General features: G+C 34.3%; 1 protein-coding gene across 5 annotated transcripts; it reads left to right on the top strand.

Annotated features, from left to right (window-relative positions):
• The first annotated feature begins 426 nt into the window (after nucleotides 1-426).
• Nucleotides 427-27324, top strand: LOC125655578 (uncharacterized). Of its 5 annotated transcripts, XM_048885904.2 has the most exons (8): nucleotides 8205-8319; nucleotides 8941-9086; nucleotides 23111-23302; nucleotides 23524-23641; nucleotides 24455-24674; nucleotides 24971-25088; nucleotides 25430-25580; nucleotides 25827-27324. In XM_048885904.2, exons 3-8 carry the CDS (start codon nucleotides 23115-23117, stop codon nucleotides 26364-26366), a joined length of 1335 nt encoding a protein of 444 aa, XP_048741861.2. In that variant the 5' UTR covers nucleotides 8205-8319; nucleotides 8941-9086; nucleotides 23111-23114; the 3' UTR covers nucleotides 26367-27324. The 5 variants fall into 5 exon arrangements, with proteins under 5 accessions (XP_048741866.2, XP_048741862.2, XP_048741861.2 ...); XM_048885909.2 differs by lacking the exons at nucleotides 8205-8319; nucleotides 8941-9086 and adding an exon at nucleotides 427-516; XM_048885905.2 differs by lacking the exon at nucleotides 8941-9086 and having other exon boundaries at nucleotides 8164-8319.

Below are 27324 nucleotides of genomic sequence, written 5' to 3'. Positions count from 1 at the left end.
TGTCCGATGTCTCACTGTCCGGTTTTGAGCTTTACTATTTTGACACGGAGTCATTTAAATGTTTGTTATAAGTAAAAACTATCACACAAATCCAAATACGTAAATGAATATGATTAAAACCGCATGGACCGTCTAAAGTATTATGCGGGAAGGATCCCTGGTATAGTATTACTGGTATAATAAATAAGATTTCCTTGGTTTTGCATTTTCACGTGTTTCACTTTTATACATTAGGTTTTTCGGTCTGACAAAATTTGGTTCGGTCCGGTGTGTTCATTGATTACACAGGACCGAATGTCCTGTGTTGTCAAAAAATCTTTCGCATAGACTGAAAAACCAGTGAATCAGTTTTCCTGAGTGGATGTATACTTATTTGTACATTTCTGTGATGGGATATTTAATTGCATACATATGTTTTGCTTCCGTGCTGTGTAACATTCAAATAGATAATTGTTGACAATGTGCGCAGTGCATTGCTCGTGGAATATTCGTGTGTTTTGTTGTCGTTAGCCACAGGTAAGTGAGACAAAGTTATTTTGTTGTGATCTTTCCTGAACTATATATATTGGTGCATGTGAATGAAAAATCAAAATAGCAAGGATTTCATTTCTTTTACATTCCCTGCAAACGCCACTCATTGATCACGATCAAAGCGTGGCGGGGGCGGGAGCCAGACTATTTTTCACTAATACGATAAGGAACCAGCCAAGTATTCGTAAACAAACACACACGGCATATATATACTAGCCTACTATGTCAAGAGTTTAGTCATAATAAGTTTTATTAAATTTGTTTAATCATGTTTACGAAAAAAAATTTCAATAACATTTATAGAATTATGCAAGTTGGCCACACATATATATACACGTAAACATCAGCGCCGATCATGATTTTCTGCCGTCTGCAGACCTGTCTGAATGAATCTTAAGGCCTAGTCCGATAGATCTATTCATACAAATTTTTTAAATACTGATAAGGCCTATATTAATGAAGTAAGGCATTTTTTGTTTCAAATGTCATCGTCTATAGCTAAATAATTTATATAAATATATTTTACTAGACATGTACTGAATCGGCAAGCTCTTGCTGCTAACGATAGGTAGTGGAGGTGGGGGTGGAAATCACGAACGTTTCATGTCATGATGTGATGTGTGTATTGATTACAGCCTCAAATTCTTGTTAAACATGATGAAATATCTAATTATATGACGTGTTGAAATTTGCTGAAGGTGTATTTTTCTTACCTGGTCGGCCTAATGATTACAAGGTGAATACAGCTGCATCGTCTGATACGTCCCTATGAATCCGCCACCAGAAATCGTCACAAAACGGAAAAAATGTACTACCAGCGCAGGTCTCGAGCAAATAAATTTGTGCTTGCGTTGATTTCTTGTTGAAGATACTTTAATTAAAGTCAAGTTTCGTTTTGCTCGAGGGCTGCGGCCTGCATATATTTTTTATTTTTATGGTAAAATTTGCCCCCAAATTGTGAATTTCCGGTAAATATGGTGGAAATATCTATTACGTAAGTTGCTTAGCAACGCTTTTCAAGGTTCTGTTTATGGATTTATTGTTCACACTTGGCATCTAGTTTGTAATTGTGCTAGTATTTATTTCAAGTAAACAACTTGAAACATATAGAAAATTTAGGCGTTATTACCATTGCAACCGTACCTAGTTCTTTGTTGATGTTTCAGATTCTTTGAAGAGTCTTTTAAAGATAAAAAGAATTTTATAAGGGTTCTTGATAATTCTGGACATATTTAAATTCGGGTTATTTTCTGCATCCGGAGTTTTGGCGGTATCGAATACCGGCCTGCCTAATTGAATAGAGTTTTTTCCTATTTTGCTCTCCTCGTTTGTACAATCAAGTAAAGAGTCCATATAATGGATTAGATTAACCATTTATTCCCCACATCTACAGGTTCGCAACAAATTTGAACGGGAAGCTGAAGGTTGCATCAGAGGGAGCATTCATTAAGTCGATCGTAGTTTTATAAGAGTCTTTTTTCTGATATAAAAAAAATCGATTTCCCGATATCAGAAAATACAAATCATTTTTTGATATCAAAAAAATCATTTTCTGATATCAATAAATCTAATTCCTGATATCAAAAAATCATTTAATTCTTATTGTAAATTCCAATTGAGGAACACAGGTTATTTTTGTATAACCTGGTTTGGTCAGCTGGTTTGGTATGGGGACTCATCCCCTTGACAACCAGATGTCGGAACTATTTTTTCTCTCTCTCTCTCTAAACTTCTATGGAATAGAAAGTCAACGTGCACAATAAAATACTTCGGTTTGATACACATGTTGTTTTCTCGTTGTCAATATTAGCATCTAGGCCTACTTGTACGCAAATCACTTTTGTTAAACATCTTTCTCTGTATGTATTGTCGAATAATACTATTGATAGATTAAAACAAATATATTATATTCGAATTAATGATTTTCCAAGTAAGCATTACCCTGTTCATTTTGAAATACATTTCTCACTGGGGAAAAGAAGGGGGTGCGTTGTTTTATTCCTTGATCCGTCTTTCAACAAAGCAAGCAAAAATTCATACGTCACATTTTATCACATGACGTCAGACACATTGACATGTGGATGCTATTTGTTACTTGCTTACATATTTTCTTGTGTCGGATTTACTATTAGCGATAACATTGCATACAGGGGTACGTTTTCATTTAGTAGAAGTTTTCACAGAGTTGAAAGCCGTAAATTATTGCATTTTTTGATATTTGAAGATTTATTTTGGGTAGGCCTAAACAATGCAATTTCCCGTATTTTCTCAATCTGTCGGAGATGAGCGACTTCAAAGTCGATCTCTATCTCTAAATGGCAGCGAAATACTCATTACATGGATAGTCTACACATATTTTCTATCATGATAAACTTTACTTTCGATACAATATTTTGATAAATGGCTAGGCTCCGTAGAACTAAGATTAAAGATGGCGACCTTTGGCTTCGCAGCTAGATCTGGACGCTTCGTGTCGCTGTTGCTAAGTAAATCATTGCGCGGCTTGGTTGACTTGTATTTTTCCGAGGTTATGTACATTTTGATAAACGAAGGTTATCATCTTTGTCTCTTGCATTAAATTATAAGGAATGACTTTAATTCTGGGGCAAGTTATACGAGTATAACCTGGTTTGGGTCAGTTTACGCTTTTTTTATAATATAGTCTTTGATTTATCGTGATTACATGTAGTGTCATGTGATGCTGGTAATTTGGGTTAAGTTTTGTGATTTCAAATATTCTAAATGTTCTTTGGACTGTTTTGCATCAACATTTTATTTTTTACCACTACTAGCACAACATATCTGAAGTTTCTCCTTCAAATCAGTTACTATTTTTGTAAGGAGTAAAGATAGGGACTTGGTAGTCGAGAACATTTGCTGTATCTCTCTTTGGCTCCTGCAATGTAACTCTTTGTAAGAGTTTTTGTGTAGTTTTGGGATCCAGTGCATATATGGTAATTCATATATGCTCGTTCTATTGACTTCAATACTAGATCCATTTAAAACTGAATCATGATTTTTGAAACATTTTGTATTTGGAAAGGAAGTATAAGTTGGATTACCAATTGTGAAATTAAAACCAGGTTCGTTGGAAATACAATTTTGATAATATGCCTTTAATACGAACAAATACAATGTCGTTACAAGTACCAAAACATATTCCTCATGTAACCTTTCTACTTTTTCATTACGTCTGGTTCACAAAACACAGAAGTTTAAATCTTGTTTTAATGTGTCCAAGACAATACTTCAATATTCCTCCTATATATTTTATCCATTCTGACAAAATGTCAATTTTGTTTACTTCATATTTAGTCCATATTAGTGTAGCATAATCTTCGACATAATTCATGATAGAAATGAAGTTCTGTCAATAATTTGAAGACTGAGGATCATTGAATTTTGGACCTTTTGAATTAAGTGACTTGAGATCGTCTATTTCAACTATTGGGTATATTGACGTCACCAGTAATGATAATGTCAAGTTGGGCTATAATTAAAAGAAAAATTACATTCCTTTTAGGAGTTATGAGATTCTGCTTCATACTTAGATATTTTATTCAAAGTATATATTAACGGCAGACTAACAACTCAACTGTATGGCAAAAGGGATTATTTCAACTTCTTCATCGTCAACTTCCCATATTTATGTAGCAATATTCCTTTATCACCTGCATATTGTGTTTACATCGCTCAACTGATTCCATACGCAAGAGTTTGTTCTGCGTATTGTTAGTTTTTAAATCGAGACAGGCTACTGACAAATAAGTTGATGGTACAGGGGTCCCAATAATCTCGTTTAAAATAACCATTTCGCAAATTATATGGTCGTTATAACGTTTGCTAATACAACCTATATTTGGGTCAAACGCTATCTGATGCGTTTCATGTCGAGTGTTAGGCCGTTCTTGGCACACTTATTTTGACTACGGATAACTCTGTTTACCTGATCAGGATATAGGACTCACGACAGGGGATGCTTATTACTCCTAGGCACCCGATCCCTCCTCTGGTATATCCAGGAGTCCGAGATTGCCCAACTCTCTATTTTGTATTGTTTATAGGAGTTATGAGATTGATCGATGTTCGTTATCTTCACCTTTAATGAGAAGAACATGTACACATATAAGTAGATGGATGTTGTATGGTCTATATATAGGTAATGTAAATATTGTGATTATAAAGTTGGATGCAATAGAAGAAGTACATTTGTAGGAAATACAGGGTGTAGACTTGAGCTTGAAACATGATGGAATACAAAATTAAACTTTCTTATGACGAAAAATATTGCTTATGCTTATAGCATCTATTCCTGTGTTAATAAATCTAAGTTTAAGGAACAGGAAGCGTGGGTTTTTTTTTTGGGGGGGGGGGTGATCATGTGTAACCAGTGTTGGTTGAAAAACGCCTGTGATGAGAAAATTTCATGATTACATAATTCAGTCGTGTGAGGAAATACATGTTTGCTGTGTGATAAATGGTACCGATTAAAACCAAACATGTTGACAATCCGAGCATGTGTTGATTTTTGTCTAGTATGATTAATTACTAAGTCAGTAATCTTAAAACATATGTTCTTATACATAAAAAGTATCTAAATATGTTGTTTGTAAAGTTCTTGAATCGAGTGCATATACTAGAGGGTGTGTGTGTGTGTGGGGGGGGGGGGGGTTCTAGGATTGCTGGACAACCATATCGAGAATTTTTCATTAAGAGGCCGGCATTGTCATACATGGTATCCCTGATCGATAATGGTAGCGGTACTTTGCAGCAGTTGGAGTTCTTTTGTAGTAATTACATTTAGAAATTTTCCGATATGCCTCATCATCAGGGTTAATGTTTATCTCTACTGAAAGTAAAGCTTTTCGCTCATTAACAACCCCGTCTCACAACTTCTATATTGGTTTCAGATGTACCACGATACAATGTGAAGTTATTGGAAAATTTAGAGATGTAGGGACTGAGGAATTGAAAACTTAATATCGCTGCACAATATAGCAAACACCAAAGCAAAACTTATTTAAAATGGTTGCTTTGAAGTACAAAAGCTAAAGGCCATTAATCTGATATCAGTAGGAATATTATGTTGGACGCAAGTAATTTCGCTCCATATCCATAAAAGAAACACAAGAATCATTTTTGCAAGTCATCGCCTGTTCAATAGGTTCAGTATGTTCAACGAAAATTCCCAACCTAATCATCAAAGTCCACATCAGGCAATTATGTCAATAGACAAATCAGTATCACCATCTTATATATAATTTATCTGTGTTTTATGTCAAAACTGTATAAAGTGCCCAGCGTAAATTCCCCTCTTTTCACTCATTAAATACTAGTACATTGTAAATGAAAGAACCCAACTTGTACGAATCCACCCCAGATTTGTAACCTTTCAGTGCCAATTATATGAGATATTCAAAGTGAGATCATTAGTAACGGTAAAAATGAGAAGAAATCTTGAAAATATACAGAGTCTATTTGACTGACAGAAACAATGTAATGTTACATTGTTAGTTATTTAGCCTGCTCAAGGGAAGCGCATGAACAGGTAGATGTCTGACTTGTTAAAACAGTTTAAGCTTTCTTTTCTTTTTTCAAAATGTGTCAAGAGCCTGTAAAGCCCTTTATATATCATAGCAAATGGTTAAACGACGATAAAGACAAAATGATATCGTGAATCAAGAGATGCTATCATCTTAGATCATCTAATCATACGGAAAAGATAGCAGATCACTTTCCATTATGACACTGGAAGCTTTTAAATGTTGCATTACCTGTTGTCACATTCGGTATTCAATTTTCTGTTTCGTTAGAAGAATAAGAAATTACACCACGAAGAAGGATAACTCCGCCTAACTTATCGTATGCTCGCGCTCCACAATATTTTTGATAAATTTTATTTCTAAATTTGATTGTTTGAAAAAAGTGTGACCTGAGTAGTAGGTGTGTGCCCATTGATTATGACGTAATAACAGTTAAAGTTGTGCATCATTGAAACAAACTTAAAAATAAAAAAGGACTTTACATGGAGCACCTGTTGCAGGAATCATATCTGATATTCTATTGATAATGTTGCTTACAGGAAGCACCTGTTGCAGGAATCATATCTGATATTCTATTGATAATGTTGCTTGCGATATTCTGTATAGTGCATGAAACTAGTATCTCGCTTTGAATTTAATCTGATTTCCATCTAATCCTCTTCGACGTCACTCAGTCTGTCTAATCAATATATTCAACGACAGCTACACTGTTGTATAGATATGTTATACATGATATCAGTTACTTATATCATCACTTAATGAGTCTAAAAAAAGGAGGGGGGTCGAAACCCTGGTCAAGTGTCCCACAATATATTCACGTTCTGTGAAATCTATACTTCTGGGCCGGATTTCACAAAAGTATCTTAAGATTTTTCACAAGACAGATCGTATGATTATCACAAGACCTGACTTATGACAATCATAAAGTATGTCACTGCTGTTTCACAAAACTGTCTTAAGATATAAAAGTCTTAAGCAAATATTTCCATGCGTAATAAATTATTCTGGAATATTTTAATAAGTGCTAAATTGTGATAACTTAATTTCGGAAACTAAAAACTGGATCATCTACAGGTTTTATTTAAAAGAGGTCGAGGAAATAAGAGAACTCTTACAATCATTAGTATCCTTTCAGATTATGACGAAATTGTATTCCTCCTTTGTTATTTATAATAGCTTAAAAGATCAATTGTTCAATACCAAGAATATGCTGTCATAAAAAACTTAACCATGATAGTTGTTTTAAACCAGATAATTTGACAACAAGTCTTAGATATTTACATGTGAGGACATCAAAACAAGAAAGTAAACCATCTCACAGGAGATATATGTAATGAGATTAGCAGCAGGGAGTTCTTTATTGGTCTGTGAAATGTTCATAGATAAATTCATTTTAAAAACAACAACAAGCCCCAATAATAATTATATAATGAACTTTTAACGTCAAATTCACAAAATATAAATAATGATGAAGTTCCGCGCGTCACAACAGCACATACAATCAAGGAAAGTAGCAATACATTTGGTTTACCTTCCGTAAGATACGCAATTGTATAAACAAGTGTAAATTAATAAAGTTAGAATCGTATAAGAATGTGACTTAGATAAAAAGTAAATGTCAGGTACTTCTCGCTCATTTTTTTTTCTATATCAAAGTCCATGTGCATTGCGGTTTTCTTTAGCATGCCTGGCATATGGTTCAATAATGTGCAATATAATATATTAATAAAAACAACCACCCTACTTTTTTTCCTTATCACTGGATAAATAAATGCATACGTTAAGTTAGGAAACTATAAATGGGCATTTTATTGAAATCACGATGTTGAGGGGACGATTACACGATCGGAGTTGGAGAACAGGGGCGGAGGTAAGCCACGCTACATTAACTCTCTTTATAGACGGCGTTGTTTACACTCATGTCAAAGAACATTATGTTCACGAAGTGTACAGAGAGATACACCCCGTGCTAGTTACCTGATATTCCAGTTAAAGTCTTTTCTATACTTTGAATAAAATGTTATTGGATATTTCAACCAAACCTTTTCATATTGCAAAGTTTATGTACATTTCTCGTCTATCAATCAGCTGTTTTTAGCGATGATATTTCACTCGATGTTAACAAACTCGTGCACTTCTTGAACCATCAGTAGATACGTGTGCATGTACTCGATATTATCGACGAAATTAAGAATTGAAAAGAAAAGCTATAAATATAGTGGATAAAAACTGCTCCATATCTACGGTAAGTGAAATATATGGAAAATGATGATATACATGTACGTTTTCATTGGACGTTTGTGTATTTTTGACATGTATTTCATTCAGGAATAATAGTTAAATAAACAGGACAACATAACAGCAGACAATGGGTCTCAGACCTGATCGAATTAATTACAAAATAAAAATTTCAAATGGATACAGGGCCGTAAATTACATGGAGGCGGAGGAGGCAGCTGCCTCCTCCAACTTTTGAGCCAAAACAAATTAAAATTTAAAGTTCATTAGAATTTATGTTGTTTCCAATAACTAAGAACATGATACCTCCCTTAAAAAGCATTCCAAATCTTTCTTTTAGAATGAGTTAGTCAAGTAACATCTTAGAAGGCCCTAGAATCAAGGATTTTGCACGAAACGTGTTCAGTGTGCACAAAATGTGCTCAGCGTCTGGGGGCCTGGGTGGCCCCCAGACCCCCGCCTAATTTCCTGCCTCCTCCAAATTGAAGGTTAATTTACGGCCCTGGGATACATGTGTTACAAAAATATACAGCACGTAATTAAAATAGCATGGGGTGTATGCATTATGTAAGACTTATTGTGATATCGTAAAGGTCGAGAGACTGATAATTATCTCTTGTTTCCAAAGTCAATGTTTCGTCGAGCGGGTTTTGAACATTTAAACGGGTAGACGTTCAGGCGTGATGCATACCGAATACAAAAAGCACACGAGGGATTATATTGACATGAATAGGTTGGGAGTGTGAACTAGGAACACATCGTCATACCAAACAGGTGACTCTTTACATTAAGTCTTTTATAGTAATTTGTGATTTTTATTTATTTCAGTCAGTTTTTCTATCTTTAAGGATATTTCATTCTTCAAAATGGCTTACAGACAGAATTCATTTTTAAAAAAACCACAGTATGAGAAGTGTAATCATTATGCAATAATGTACCGGTAAAGTTTATTTACAGTAAGGAACTTATAATGAATGGATATTGCGAGCGTTTTAAAGTAAAATTTGCAAATTTCGAAATATAGCTAGTATGATATCAGCTCTACGATAACGAATTGCGCTCTATCGATAAGATAAGGCAAAATGAGCTCCCCCCAACATTTAAAAAAAACCTGATATACGTTCATCTGTCCCGTCGTCAACATTTTTGTAGAATCTCGCAAATCAATTTACAAGGATTGAGTGATCAAAGTACAGCACAGTTATTGTTAAATTCAAACACATGTCGGAATTTTACTATTTTCATGTGAAAACAATGGAGACAGTATATTGTCTCACAAAACAATACGGGAACCCAGACATTCAACCATTGCTGACCCGCCTACTCTACGATCGATAAAAGTACAGTGTAAATGTAGAATATATATTTGCGGACAGATCTGTACAAATATTTTTCAATATTTAGTGTGTTAAAACCATATGAGCATTGGTTTAAAAATGTGTATGTGGAACGGCATGTTCGCGAAGGTAATGTCGTTCAGCAGTGCAACTATTGACTTTTAGGCAGTGTTTATCTTATGAATTACGTGCCTTTGGTATTAGCTTTTCAATTTCGCATCTAATGTTCTAATTTGTGTTCAAAGTCATCTGATTAAGACATCATTACTTGACTATTGATGTTGAAGCTGGCACTGACCACCGCTGGTGGTCAAACTGATTTTTCTGAAAATAAATTTCTTTATTTGTATGGTAGTTATAAATACACTAGAAAAAACCCAATTAACTTATAATGTTAACATTGCCTTCACTGTACAGCGACCCATTGATAAATTCAGAGAAACATGAAATAGATGGAACTTCTGATAAGTCATGGGATAATTTCCTTCGCTGGGAATATCAATTAATGTGAGAACTGTAAACAGAATCTGCTATACTATAAACAGTCTTTGAAATGAAAATCCCAAGTAAATTCATGGGTTCAATTATAAGATGTTTAAAAGATACATAGAACCGTAGCTATCGACTATTGTAAATTAACTATAGAACTTGAAATTTAAAGGAAGAAAAATTACACCGCTAACATTAATGTTGTCGGGTAGGATGCAAAAGGAAGTGGCACTCCATCCTGTGGTCAGTTACCCATGCCAGGGCTTTCCACACCAATGAAAATCGTGTGTAACCTTTAGACGATTGTTTTAAGAACGTCATTTATGTGATTAACATGCAAGGGGAACTCTGTATCACGCACGTTTTAAGTCCACGTCTTTGTAAAAAAAAAATTCTGATTGATTGATTGATTAAATATTGTTTAACTTCCCTTTTGAGAATCTTTCACTCATATGGAGACGTCACCACTACCCTAGAAAGGTTGCAATATTTTGACCTATGCTCGGCGCTCATGGCCCCCGAGCAGGGAGATATCTTTATCGTGTCACACCTGCTGTGACACGGGACCTCGGTTTTTGTGTCCCATTTAGTCGCCTCTTACGACAAGCAAGGAGTACTGTGGATCTATTCTAATTCGGGTCCCCACGGGACTTCTCTGATTGAAGAACTATAACCAACCAATACGTATTGATATTCACAGACTATGATATAATTGTTATGGCTCTTTGAGATAAATGAAATTACTATGGAAGAATATCATAATGCTAGTAATCCACGCATTGTTAATAAACTACTTCGATCATAAAATAAAACAAATATATCATATTTTAGTAACACATTTTGATGTTATGTAAATTGCATCCTTTGAATTTTAACCTGGCTCGTGAAACGAAATCCACACCTCAAAACATTAAAATTGTACGAGCTATCCACACCTAGATATTTCGAAACAATGTTGGCATAACGAAAGGAGTCATCTTTGAAAACCGTCTGCTGTATTGATATCAAAATACTTTTATGCACAAACTACTTGAAATAATTTATTTTGTGCACATTATGCATCATAGTTTCCTATATAAGTTCCACTTCAATACTTCCTCAAGAATCACCAATATATACTAGTTTATTATTACAGACAATTAGGAGATATGCAAATAAATTCAATGAATTGAAGATTAGAATTGCGCATTTTATATATAAAGATATTTGATAGCTAATTTGCGTATTTCATAAGGGGAATATTTTATTTGCGTATTTTATAGAGGGAAATATTTTACAAGGACTCTTCGTGCGAGGTGTATTTGAGAAATAAGAATATCAAAAAATGGCAACTAGTTACATTTTATTATTTATGTGAACTGATGACCCTTGACGTCTCGGCTTATAAATGGTAGAGGTTATCGTGTGGTAATACAGTCTTGGTAAGTTTTTAAACCTTTGATATATTTCAATGTTTATAATTGTTGATATAATGTATGGAAAAAATATAGTTTATTACGTTTAACTATGCTGAAATTTCAAATACGAAAATGGACACATATACCAATGTTTTAAAAGGAAACCATGAATTTCGTATTGATATCCCATTTCAATAAAAAAATAAACAGAGATAGAACACCAAGAAAGATTTTCAAGGTCAATCGTATCCAAGGGACAATATCGCGATAGCACAAAAGTATTAGACTAGTTGTTTTTTATATAGTTTGTGGATATTATGTGCATTTACCATTTAAGTTTTGCTAAACAATTTAACGAACTCTGATATGTTCTAGATATACACTACAAGTTTACAAAAAAGTTTCTATATGTAGGGGTTTCAACAGTTTCAATTGAAATGAGCATCTCGCAAATTATATGGTCGTTATAAAAATCCAGTTCGTCAATACAACCTACCATTGGGTCAAATTTTGTTTGACATGTTTCATACCGATTGTTAGGTCGTTCTTGGCACACTGAGTTTGACTACGGATAACTTCGTTTACCTAATCAGGATATAGGGCTCACGGCGGGTGTGACTGGTCGACAGGGGAATGCTTACTCCTCCTAGGCACCTGATCCCACCTCTGGTGTATCCAGGGGTCCGTGTTTGCCCAACTATCTATTTTGTATTGCTTATAGGAGTTATGGGATTGATCACTATTCGTTATCTTCACTTTTCACATATATGTACAAACATTTTATGAAAAATGAGCTTTTTTAACTTTAGTATATGTGTCCACTTCTAACACCGGCTTTCCTCGACATTGACTTACAGAATAACTTTTTGTTCAACAAAATAAATCACAATGCCATTATCATTTCCCTATTCATATATGACTTGCATAAACTATTCATGAATAATTTAAATGATTCATTCTAAAAGGCCAGTATTACATGCAATAGCGATGTTGAACTGTTAAAATTCCGTTATATATAATGTTCAGTCCTTGCATATTTTCCATGTATCAATGTCCACCAACTATTACACCGCCTAAGCAAGATATAAAATAAGAGACGCTTTATGCTTAAATCAAATCTTAAAATTAGGTGCAGTGGAAAAAAGAGTGAAAGTGGTAGATTTTGTAATGAGAGTACAGTTTTTTTTTTAAATCTCCGGGTTTTGATCGTTTCACTATTAATTTTTGTGTATTTTTTTAAAGGAATATTTATGCCATTAAATGAGGTAATGCTGTTGTGGAAGATGTCTCAGTTCCAATTTCGGGATAGAAAACGATTCTAATTTCGTATTTATTTTGCTTTAGTAGAACCTATTATGGTATGACAACCTATTATTTTTTTTTCAGTTTTGAATGTAGTTGTAAACAGGGAGACCCCGGGTACAATGCATCTTTATTTTAATTTTGGAAATATAAATAATCTCATTTAAGAAAAACGTGGATATAAATGACAGAACCACTGGAGGGGAGGGAATACAGATGATGTCTTTTCAATGTTAGATAAAAGTGCAACTCTCTGACAATTATTGGTAAATTTGGTTTAGCCTCAGATTTGAGGACAATTTTTTTTTCAAAATTTCGGATCGATATTGTAGATAAATCTCGACTAAACTATGTGTGCGGGACTGGAATAGTTGGGTACATAACGGATGTAAGCCTCTTCGAATGATTTTAATAACAAATATTTTAAAATATCATGCAACATTCACATGCAATTATCAGTCCAATATTAATTCCATTAAACTTTATAGCACCTTTGGTGAAAAGAGATATTTATCTCCTATCCAAATTCATGAAACAAAGCGACCTAAACAGTCACGTGGAAAATAGAAGATAACAAACGGTGATCAATCTCATAAACCCTACAAATAATACAATATTAAGAGTAGGGCAATCATGGACTCCTGAAGAGAGAGAGAGAGAGAGAGAGAGAGAGAGAGAGAAGGTCCTTTGGAGGAGTAAACATCCCCTGTTTATCACTCGCATCCACCGAAAGCTCTATTTATCATGCTCAGCCAAATGGGGCAATCTTAGTCGAAATCAGTATCCCGAGTAACATGCAAAGACTTGACAACGGACAACTGGATTAAAATCGTGTGCATTTTTATTCAAATGCACGAAAATTGTCCTTGGCTTTCTAGATTAAGCTTTATTTTAATGACCCAAGAGTAAAAGAGCACTTTAAAAGAATGTACTATGTCTTTGTGCTATGTCGTTTTGATTGATACATTTTGAGGTCTGAAGTCAATAATTCCACCATCATACATATGGTATTTTATCGCAATGTACTGAAGTAATTACATCATGTGATCGCTTGTTGACCTGTTTAGTTATGCTCTAGAAACTAAACCTCTGACACAGGGGTAGAGCATTTCACAATTTGAGTAAAAGGCTACATGCTCTTTATAACCATACATCAAGTATTTATCAACATCACATAGAATTGAAGGTACAATATGTAAAGAAGACAATTGTTAAAGATTTAATGCATTTTCACTAGATACCCATTGGGGCCCGCCCCAAGGTCATAACTCCTGGTCCAAGGGTAGGGAATTTTTCAAAACAGCAGCATGTCTTTCATAGAAATAACGATTGTTTAAGATTAAATGCATGTTCCACTATAAACCTCTTTGGGTCCAGACTGCGCCCTGGCCAAGGGATAGGGAATTTCACAAATTTTATAGACAACTAAATGCTTTAAATAATCATGTACAAAATATTTCTTCACAATGCACAAAAGTGAAAAAAACCTCACCCAGATTTTAAAGGATTAAATGCACTGTCCCTATATACGCATTTTGGACCCCGCCCTAAAGCCAGAACTCCTGCCCAAGGATAGGAACTTCACCAATTTCGGTAGAAAGCTACATCATTTCAATAACTATATACACATTTTGTCTTCTACTGAGGATGTTAGTGATTTTACAAGTTAATATGACATGTACTTTCTTTATAAATCGGGCACCTGATCCCATCTCCGGTGCGTATATAATTCTCGATATAATTTATAACGTCTCTGGTACGTCCGTGGGTCCGTGTGCTCCATTCTTAAATTTGTCTTCCTTATAGGAGTTATGCGATCGATCACTGTTCGTTATCTTCACCTCTTCATGAGCCATGGCGTTTCAGTCTAGCACCGGAGCCCCTGACCCCAAGGGCAATGAATTTTACAATTTTGGTAAAGAAATGATCTCTTCTTATTATTACTATGTCCCAGTTACATTATTTGATGCCAAGGAGTGACGAAGTATGTTTGTAAAAAAAATAAAGCCTTTTGTTTCACCACACGAGCCATGAAATCCTGCCCAGACACAAGAAACCCAACCAGGGGTCATGTATTTCACAATTTTGGTAGCGACATCCTTGTTCATTACAATGTATACCTGTATAAATATGCTTGCTGTCTCTGAGCAAGGAGAGCTTTTCTTAAAGATTGCATTAGATTTCTATGCTTTAGATATAAATAAACCATTTTAGAGTGTTAAGTTAATGAAGTATGTTCTTTGCACCTTTTTGATATGCTACCATGCCATTTGTTTTGTTCATCCCAATCCCAATGCTGGTAATCATAGTTTAATTATGTTTGTAATGATTAAAGTAAATTTTCGTAAGAAATACTAATTCCTTATTTAAAATGCAGACTGCTTCTTCGATGTCGTCGCGATTCGGTGAAAAAGGTTATCTTTTTGATTCCTTCCTATTGACAGATATAATGAAATTTTTATTAGATATTCTCTGTCAGAAAATCCACATAACTTAACGCTTGTCGCTTCATATTCTACTTTCCCCAAGAGGAGGCGACATGATGTCTCCAACGTTTTGTATACTGCTGTGTTCCTTGATAGTTCCCATAATGCAACTGTGTACACACACACACACACACACACACACACACACATATATATATATATATATATATATATATATATATGTATATATATATATATATATATATATATATATATATATATATATATACATAATAATGTTTAATGCCTTCGATCATCAATAACTGCATACACTTTAAACTGTATAAAACTGGTTTTGAAAAGTTGGAACATAATACACGTACATGCCAATTCTTCGACGTATCCTATTCAAAACAAACTTCTCTCAAAATAGATTATTATCAGGTAATGACTACATGTACTAAAATGCAGTTAATTATATATGTATTCATGGAACTTTGTTTAGCAATATCATTTTGCTATAGCTGGTTTCATTGATAATTTTATCCGTCAGTTGCTTAAAAATGTATACATGTTTAATTTATCTTTACATGTAACTTACATTGGTCTATCTAACTTAAACTGTATTGTGTGCATCATATTAATAGAGTTGACATTAAGTCACCCCATATTCATTGAAATGATTTCAAATTACAGTTGCTTCCTCCTTTTAGCTTGCTTGAACTGAAAGCTTCAGCGAACTTTTCTTATTACATTTTGTCTGGTGTCCGACTGTCTCTCCGTCAGTAGATTGTTCACAGTTTCGACTTTTTTTCTGAAGAACCGCTGGGCTAATTTCAGCAAAAACATGCCACATAATATGTTTGGGTAAAGAAGATGCAAGTTTGTTCACACCCCTTTTTAAGGGAAGATAATAAAAAATTGGGAAAATTTTGTGGCATCCTTTAAGAATCTTCTTTTCAATCAATGCTTTATTCTCATAAATGTACAGTCATACATTACAGAGAGGAGGCTGGAAAATACAGAACACTGCATATACAACATGTACAGGAATAAATATTTCTATATAACTATGTATAAAGTGAAGAAACATTGATTCAACAAATGAGAATTACTACGAGACCAAGTTATATCCTAATGAAATCATTAAAGCTACGTAAGGTCCATATTTTCCTTTACAACAAATAGAAATTTACATACACTTTTTAGCAGTGCAAGATTTGTTGATGTAAATAGTTCGTGGAATTTTATAATATTTGGATTCTTTGTTAGATTTTCAGACAATAAAGCTTTTTTTGACATTTGTTAAATCATGCTGTGTATACTCAAAAATGTAATGATATTCATCTCCTACTCTGTTTCGATTACATAAATAACAGAAACGTTGACTACTAGGAGTTTTATTCCATCTTCCATACTCAATGGGTAGTTTACAATTTACATAAAATTATTGCGTATTTTCTAGGTAGAATAGTGAGATAATTCTCGAATATCAGAGAATCTTTGAAAAGTCTGTAATTTAAACATTTAGGAGAACGATAAATATTACTCCTCCATTTTTGAATAAATTTGTCTATTGATATTCTTTTAACTTCCTGTTTTACCCAAATTGAATTATATAGAGATTATGTTGTTCACAAATATGAGTCCACACTCGTTCAATATATTTTGTTATAAATTTTAACCATTTGATGTCTCTTTTATAAACTAATTGATCTATTTTAATGGACAATTTATCAGTGTTACTAGGGAAATGAAGTTTCGCCCAAAACACTATCAGTTATATATTGGCTATTACTAGAAGACGGTATATCCCAATTCCCCATATGCCATTCCATTTGTTGTCTTGGTATTCAAACTCAAGAACCACTGGACCACTTTCAATCAAACTTAGCACGATTCATCCTTGTATAAGGAGGATTCATATTTGTTCAAATGAAGGATCATAATCCCTTATCAGTGAGATAATAAAAAAGGAAACCATAGCGTAGGGTCATTTAGAAATATTCTCAAGAATCACATTGCCAGAAAAAAAAAAGAGAAATTCACTTGAAAACTTTCTGACATAAAGTAGATTCAAGTTTATTTCAAATCATGCTACTAGGGGTTGGGTATGGTGACAATAGGGACTCAAAGTTTAACATATGGATACATAGCAAAAGTCTTTTTCTAAACAACATGGCCATATGATTAGTCATATTAATGTTCAAGTATACACCGGCAGTGCAGATTGAAGTTAATTCAAATTGTGGCTCCTGGAAGTAGGGACACAAGTTTTACTTTGAGATATATGGGATAAAATCTTCTCTTGATCAGAAGGATCAGTACCAGTCATTTTAATAATTAAGCATCCTTAGGTTGTGCACATTCAAATGTTTTCAGACTGTAATCCCCGAAAGTAGGGCTTGGTCATGATAGGAGATCAACATTTTTATATGGGTGTATTATACATGTAGAAACAGCAGAGCCTTGATTATCTAAATTAGATATGCGAACATCTCCAGGTATTGCAGATTATGGTTAAGTCAAATAATGATCCCCAGGAGTAAGTTGGGTCCATAATAGGGGATCAAAGTTTTTCTTAATAATGTATACGAAGCATCTTTGAAATTATCCATTCATACGAATTGTGCTCCTTTGTTAGCTGACCTGTTTTTATATTCATATGAAGCAGAATTTATTCAAAAACTTCTACGTGAGAAGAAAAAATATCTTGCTGTGACCTTCAATTCGACTTTTAGATATATCGATGACGTTTTGTCTATTAACAATGATAGCTTTCATTCATATGTCGATTTGATATATCCCTGTGAGCTGGAAATAAAGGACACCAAAGAGTCGTCCACTTCTGCTTCATACTTAGATATTTTATTGAAAGTAGACATTAACGGCAAACTAACAACTCAACTGTATGACAAACGGGATGATTTCAGCTTCTCCATCGTCAACTTCCCCCATTTATGTAGCAATATTCCATTATCACCAGCATATGGTGTTTATATATCTCAACTGATTCGATATGCAAGAACTTGTTCTGGGTATAGTCAGTTTTTAAATCGAGGTAAGCTACTGACAAACAAGATGATGGTACAGGGATTTCAACAGTCTCGATTGAAGTCAGCATTTCGCAAATTCTATGGTCGTTATAACGATCTAGTTCGTCAATACAACCTCGCATTGGGTCAAATGCTGTCTGACGTGTTTCATACCGATTGTTAAGCCGTTCTTGGCACACTGATTTTGACTGCGGATAACTCCGTTTACCTGATCAGGATATGGGGCTCACGGCGGGTGTGACCGGTCAACAGGGGATGCTAACTCCTCCTAGGCACCCGATCCCACCTCTGGTGTGTCCAGGGGTCCGTGTTTGCCCAACTATCTATTTTGTATTGCTTGTGGGAGTTATGAGATTGATCATTGTTCGTTATCTTCACCTTGCATTAGAGACCAAATATGCCATATACCACTCTTGATTTACCACATCACTTGTAGTTCTACATCATATTTGCACAAAACTTTGCTCTGTTCCATTGAGAATTGTGAATACGTTATATGAAGAAGCAAGCGAAGCTAGTCCATGCTTGGATTTTTCAACAACAGAACATAAACTGAATTCTATGAATGTTTCCCATCACATGATCTTTAAACCGCTGTGGTCTATGGATATTTCTTCCGAATCATACCGCCAGATCCGTATACTTAAATCTACTAACAAAGAAATAGATGCCGTCAACATACCCAACATTCCTCATCACCTCATCATAAAACGTTCCAGTCTTGTATTTCAACAAATTTCAAGTTGAAGTCGTTATTATGTATTTCCTACAAATAGACTTCTACTATTGCATCCAAACTTCTTAATTATAAACACACTTTACAGAACCTAAATATAGATAATCTTATACATAATCCACCTTCGTGTTTTTGCTCTTCGCTTTCTTTCAACTGAAGTCCAGCTGGACACCTAATTATGTACCATAGGTGGGTACAGGTGCCTAGGATGAATAAACATCCCTTGTCCAACGGTCACACCCGTCCCAAGTACTATAGTCTAATCAGGTAAACTGAACAAACCGTAATCAGAATGAGTGTGTAAAGACCGATATAAAAATTGGTATGAAACGCGTTAGACAGAATTTGACCCACTAATAGGCTGTATTGGCAAACTATATTAGTATAACGACTATAGAACGTGCGAAAGGTGACTTTAAACTTAACTATTCAAATCCCTGCCTTGATCTAACAATTGCTTATATGCAGAGCAAACTCTTGTATATTAAACCAGTGTAGAGAGACATGAATGAAAAACTTTTTTTCGACAAATAATGTCTCTTCAGTGATGCTCAAGTCGACATTTTGGAAATCCGAAATAACAATAAACCTGTAAAAACTAAAAGGAAAAACAGAGTGCCAACGACTGGAGCCAAATTCGTCTATGGATCAGGGCTATGTATGAGGGAGATAATCCTTACCTTTTAAATGAATTTCTAAATTTTAGCACAGCAATTAAAAATGCATCTGTATTTTCAAGCTAGTAACAAAGTACTTAGCTACTGACCATTTGCAGGTGATAATGGAATATTGCTACATAGATATAGATAGTTGACGATGGGCGATCTGAAGTTAACCTGTTTATCATAAAGTTGAGTTGTTAGTGTGTTGTGAACATTTACGTTCAATAAATATCTAAGTACAAAGCAGTTGTCGAAGACTTCATGGTGTCTTTTATACCGAGTCCACTGGAAAGAAAGTTAAGAATAATGAACATTGATCAATCGAATATTGAATCGACATATGACTGAAGATAAGTATTGTTAGTAGACAAACGTCATCGACATTTCTTTTGGAAAGACTTTCATAGCATGATCTTTGACCTCGTGTTCTTCACTTTCCCAGAACAGCAACATCATATTGTTGAGACCGTTCTTGGGGCACTGATGTTGACTCCGGATAACTCTATTTACTTGATCAGGATATAGGACTCATGGCGCATGTGACCGGTCGATAGGGGATACTTACTCCTCTTAGGCACCTGACCCCACCTCTGGTGTTTCCAGGGGTCAGTTATTGCCCAATTATCTATTTTGTATTGCTTATAGGATTTATGAGATTGATCACTGTTCGTTATCTTCACCATTCATTAGTAACACGGGCAATGGAGCATTCTAATGTGATGTGAATTCAAGTTAAGTTCTATCGTGACCCTTTGGGGCTAGATTGGGATCACAATATGTGGTATACATTTTTCAGGGAAGAAAGATTGAAAACATTTTCAACATCACAACAGTAAGACCAAGGATACCTTGGTGAGCGATGTGGCTCATGGGTCTCTTAAAACGTCTCCATATCGGTGAGAAATTATTGAGAGCTACGTTAAACAATATACAGTCAATGCCATTTCATTGCTTATATGTATTTGTTAATTTATATTAAATGCATTTTAGAACATTATCAAAGTAACATAAGCAGCAATAGGTGACAATATTTAAATGAATTTTGCAATTTAATATTCTACATTGTATGTTTATTGGAAGAGGTCACCGAATGCACATTGCGATATCTAACGGCGCATATAACTAACGCAAACGTAAACAACCCCGTGATGTCCGTTTGTGTGAACTCACAATCTCGCTGAAAATCGCTAATTATCTTTACGGCAGATGTTACGAATACAACCGATCGTCAAGACAATACTTTAAATAGATTGGTACACGTATTATAGATTTATAGAATTAGAGCAAATATCCGTTTCTTATATTCTAAATATATGAAATGCATAAAATGATTTTAAACCATATATAGTTTGCAGGGCAAGGTTTTCCTCAACAATATTGAATGTATCATTCATGAACAAAACAAAATCATGACTATGTACCTGTCTAGCGAGTCGTGGCCAAGATTTATCAAATAAGGCAATCTAAATACTGTACCGACATGAATCTTAGATTGATTTAATAGTCAAAGACAATACAGACTGCGTTTTCTAGACGTTGCATTAGTATCAACAACTATTTGTTTTTCATAAGTAAGTACAACTTCATCTTCAGATGGTTGACATAAGGGCATTTGTATAACACGTGAATGGCATGGAAATACTATTTGACAAGACAAAATTATTTCATTTCTACAAAATGATGTTGCAGGGACTGAAACTGTTTTACAATTTCGTTATCTTTGTTATTTTTATGCCTAAAAGGATGTAGACTTAAAATTACAAATATTGCCGACGATTCCATTACCACCATATTGGTTAAATTTGTAGGGTACGGAAATTTTTCTGTTTTCAAATCTAATAAGGAATTCATGAAAAAGCTTCCACACAAGAAACATTTAGATAGATCGACGACGTCTTATCTATTAACTATTTATTTATCAAAAATGTTCATCTACATTCATTTGTTGATTCGATATTTACCAGTGAACTCGAAATGAAAGACACCACACAATCTTCCATATTTGCTTCAGATTTGGATATATTATTGAAAGTAGATATTTCTATTAAATGGACTTATTCCCGATTTTTCCCCAATTTTTTTTTTCACTTTTGATGATCAAAATCTACTGTCTAATGTGTTTAAAGGATTTCACATGAAAATTAAGACAAGGAAGCTCATTTCAAAGAGTTTGTGATTTGTTTTGTAGACAAAGATTGTGGTATGTTATCGTTAACGAAATTTTCAAAAGAAATGGATATCGATCTTAGTTTATTATGTCTTTCATATTTCAAGCATTTTTGGGGCGTGTCATCTAAAAGTTAACATCTGTGACTATGCAGATTTAAGATGGTTTATATTACAAATTCAATATTTCACTTGTTTATTTGAATGCATAAAAAGACTCGAGTCTTTGCTTATATAACACAGATTTAAGGCTAACATATTTCTTTTATTCTTGCATTTAGAAGGTCAAAAATTGGAAGTCAACATTAAATGAGTTATATTTTTAATGTTTAACACCAAATATGAATTTTTGTTTATTTTTATCAAAAATTGTGAACCAGTTCTGTTAAAGGCAAACTGAAAACTGGACTTTATGATAAATTGAATGACTTCATTTTCTCCATTGTCATTTGTTCACATCTATGTAACAATATTCCATTACCACCTGCACATTGTGTTTTAATATCTCAGCTGATTCTATATGTATATATGATGTAATGTTTAAATCAAGGTTAGCTACAAACAAATAAGTCAATGTTACTGTTTGAAGCTTTCCACATATTATATGGTCATATAATGATCTTATTTGCTAATATAACCTGTCATTAGGATATATGTTGTCAGAAGTGTTTCATACCAATTGTTAGACCGTTCTTTACAAACTGATTTTAACTACATATTACTTCGTTGACTTGATCGAGGGATAGGGTTCACGGTGGATGTGAACGGTCAACAGGGGATGCTTACTTCTGCTAGACACCTTAACCCACATCTGCTATGTCCAGGGGTCCGTGTTTGCTCTATTCTGAATTTTGTATTCATTTTGGGATTAATGAGATCGTTATCATCACTTTCCATCCATGTGATAATATAAAACTTATACGGTACCACTTTTGATGCACCAGATGAGCATTTCGACAAATAATGTCTCTTCGGTGATACTCAACCGAAATGCAAAATATATCGGGACAGATCACGTTGTTTTATCAACCACTTTGTCTCGTAGTTTATAATGTGTCAACTGCCACAACGTGTATCATATAAAACACTTCAATAAGATAAGTAGAAATTGCTTTTATTCATTCAATTTGTTTCGTGAATGTTCACAATGAAATGTGAAAGCGTTTGTTTCTACTATAAACAATCAGAACGTAGGAAAGATAACCAACAACTCTTTTCTTTTTATAGGAACATGATACATCGATTTCCCGTGCATCTCCTGTTCGTGTGGATGTGTTTTACTATTGTGTTATCAAATAATACCCAAGAAGTACAAGATACCATCACCAATAATCCCGAGGAGGATGAAACACAACCCAACAAAGTTTCAAGTGTGAATAATGGAGGACAGCAAGTCAGCGTGGATCACATTAACAAAGTGTAAGAGGTTTTTTTAAAGGAATTATACGGCTCTACATATATATATGTTTGTTTAAATTCATTTATTTTACACGATGAAAACTCATGCATTTTTCATCTCATACAGAATCACCACATAATCTAAAGTATTCTGTATTGTTTGAGAACACAGTCAATATCCTGTTATCAAAATACGTGGAAAGTACTGAAGAACGCAACAAGGATTTTCTTTTACTCAACAGGTTACAGACGCTAGGTGAGAGCTTGCTAGGACAGAGCTTTGGATTGGACTGTATAGATCAATACATTCAAGGGTATCATGATGTTTTCAATGGCGATTGTCATGTCGAAATGGTAGAGGCTAGTATCCTTTTTAACACTGCTTCTCTATAACGTTAACGGCAATTTTCTATAAACCCAGAAAAGAACTTGAATGAAAATCTTATAATTTAAGGTATACTAGCATGCAAAAGTGAAGAGAACGAACAGTGATCAATCTCATAACTCCAAAGGGTACTGAAGACCTATTCTAACCCAGATCTCCACGGGATTTCAGAGTTATGAGATTGATCAAGATGACCAACAGTGATCAATCTCATAACTCCGAAATCTAGTGGGGATCCGGGTTAGAATAGGTCCTCAGTACCCCTTGCTTGTCGTAGAAGGCGACTAAATGGGGCGGCCCTTCGGATGAGACCGTAAATACCGAGGTCCCGTGTCACGGCAGGTGTGGCACGTTAAAGATCCCTCCCTGCTCAAAGGCCATAAGAGCCGATCATAGGCCTAAATGTTGCAGCCCTTCACCGGCGGTGGTGACGTCTCCATATAGGCCAAATATTCTCGAGATATATTCAATGAATCAATCAATCATAACTCGGAAAAGGAAAACAAAATTAAGAGCTGGGCAAACACAGACATATGGACACAGCAGAGGTGGGATCAGGTGCCTAGGGGTAAGTTTCCCCTGTCAACCGCTCACACCCGCCGTGAGCAATGAGCCCTATATCTTGATCAGGTAAACGGAGTAGTGCTTAGACAAAATCAGTGTATAAAGGTCTTCCTAACAATAGGTATGAAAAACGTTAGACAGTATCTAAGTTTTATTTGGCATTAACATAACACTTTTATATCGTGAATGTACATGTAAATAGAATATGATTGTTATATATTCAGGCCTTGAACAACACTGTCCAGAAATTGTGTAAGAAATGTACTGTTTCCTGGGAAATGTATACCACAGCCTCAGCTTTAATCTGTTTAAGTACAAATGGACTGAAAGAAATTTGTCATGAAAGTTATTTTGGTGTCAGCTGTGTTGCTCCAATTCGTGTCATTCTGAATTGCTCTGATGAACACACTCCAATCTTTATTCGTCCTACCCCCCTTTGTTCAGGTATTACTAATTACCTAATATTCTATTGAAGACTCAAATAATCTAAGGGTTAGTCCTTTTCCATTAAATCTGATTTCGTAACAAAATCGAATGCGAATGAAAACTTCCATTTAACTGTATCTAAAAAAATGCACTATTCTAAACATTATTACCTTTACGCAGAGAACCGATACAAATCAATTTCATAATGTCAATATCTACACTGTACAAATATATAATTTGCAACGTTTATAGGAATTTTGTAAAATGAAAACAAACTATTAATCAAATATTCTATTATCTTTCCCCCATAATAGATGAAGATTCAATTGCTGGAATAGTCATAGGATCAATCATCGGCGGTGTCGTAATTGGATTTATCCTTCCTCCTGTCATTTGTCTATATATCTATTTGCGGAAAGAAAAATGCATCCTGTAAGTTACACAATGCATATGGCATACATGCGATGTGTAAACACACATTCTGTAATACAACACATGAAAAAGTTATAAATTACATTTTCCAGAAGTGTTCAACGAATGATTCTGTGTTAGATTAAGCATCACACTACATTTGTATAAAGAAATACAGATATTTAAAACTGATTAGTTATTTGATTTTTAATAATAATTTTATGCATACACATATGTAGATATGTATACACACATATATGCTTAGACATAGATTTATTTTATGAAAAAAATATAGAGAACAACAAAAAAATATCATATATTTCAACTTTATTCATAATAACCCTTGCGTTTTCATTTTACAGATGTTATTTTAAGTTCTGTTGCATGAAACCTGAAAATGGTTCTTATCAAGTCCGTTTAAGTGAAATTGGTAATGAGGCAGCCCCACAATCTGATGACAACGAACCTGATAAATATACAACAATTCAAGACGCACAACAAATGCGACCAACCGTAAGTGAAAGGAAAAGACATTTCAATATAAAAAATACCATTTTTCTAGTTACAGATGTATTTCATCTATTTCACAACTAAATGCTTCAAAACTAGTTTGTTGTCGGTTATCAATAGTATTGCATGGTAGTTGCCATATTTACATTATGATAAATGCATTTAATGGATTTAATTCCTACGCGACTATATACATGTCAAAAGCATTGAATATATACTATATTATTCATAAGTGTTTTATCACCACAGGAAAATGTATATAGAGATACTATACACGACACAGTCCTCGAACCACATAAAACACCCCAGACGGGTGAAAGTATTTCAAATGGACATATCCCAAACATCGACAGTGATGCTCCTTATAGTGATGGAGCTTTCCAAACCAGCAGTGAACATAATGACGAATACAGGGACCCTTGTTCAGTGGAAAGAAATGTAAGAAGATTCAGTGACGATTATACTATGCCGAATCAATTTCAACGTGCCGCATCCATCACTAGCAAAGAAATCACAGACGACAATCCGTCTTACGTGACAGTTATTGGTGAAGTGGACTACACAAATTTCGAAGTGTTTCACAAGTGCTCATCTTGCAACAAAAAGAGTTTATTTAAAATCAAAAAGATCGAAAAAGAAACTGAAGAGGTGCAACAGACTAGTGAGGAGATAATCGAGGATGATACAGAATCTTCTCCAAACAGTGTCTATTTTATGTCGGAACAATCGCAAGATCCAGACATTCATCAGTACAAAACTATGAATGATGAAACAGTTTCAGAACTGTAATAGTCAAGTACTAGTGGTCAAGTACTAGTAGTCAAGTACTAGTAGTTAAATACTAGTAGTCAAGTGTTAGTATAAATTCATTTCAGGAATATATTTGGAATTTATTGCTTGGTAAAGTGATTCTATCTACCTATGTCTCACAGAACAATACCGGAAGGGTTTCCATTACATCTGTAAAACGATCATCAGTGGATAATCTTATTCAATCTCAAACGCAGCCGTTCAATCAGTTCAATGTGGTGGAATTATTTATGTAACTTCTTTGTTTCTGTGAAATGCAATTTATGTAAATATCAGCGAACGTATGGAAACCAAGCATATCCCATCGTCCTAGTAAAAGAATTATTATATTCCCTAATGATATCAAAGGTATAATGTATTGAAACATTTTTGGATCAATATGCATCTATATCGAATATTTCGATTGTTTACTTTTAAACGTGTCTTGTTAGAATTATGCAGTTGGACGAATCTCCTTATTTCTATCGAATCATTCTCATGGTACGCCTAGAATTATATGAAGGATCATTGCTAATACTGGTTGTTTATTTCTAAAACTAAAATGAACGGTCACATTACATATCACCATGCTTAAAAAATCAATATTTTGACTGGATGAAAGAGAAGCATGTCAATCATAATTGCACAATGACACGATAACCACTTTACAGAATGTGACACATATCTGTAGGAGACATCAGGGTTGGCTTTTTTCTACAAAAGAAGCGACTGTCAGTTTTACTACTTTGTTATTATATAATCATGTAGATAAGAATTAATTTACCAATAAAATTGTGTCACGTTCACAAGTTTAAAAAGCTTTTCCAAACAGGAAGTTACACATTTAAGACACGGCAGGAAATTTTTACTACCCCTGTTATTTGTATTTATTTTGTTATGCCATTATTAGTTATCTTTACCTTTTCATCTACATATTAAACCCATTTAAGAATTTAAA

This window comes from Ostrea edulis, chromosome 7, assembly GCF_947568905.1.
Source record: "Ostrea edulis chromosome 7, xbOstEdul1.1, whole genome shotgun sequence".
Classification (NCBI taxonomy): domain Eukaryota; kingdom Metazoa; phylum Mollusca; class Bivalvia; order Ostreida; family Ostreidae; genus Ostrea; species Ostrea edulis.
This window is presented reverse-complemented; position numbering and strand designations above follow the sequence as displayed.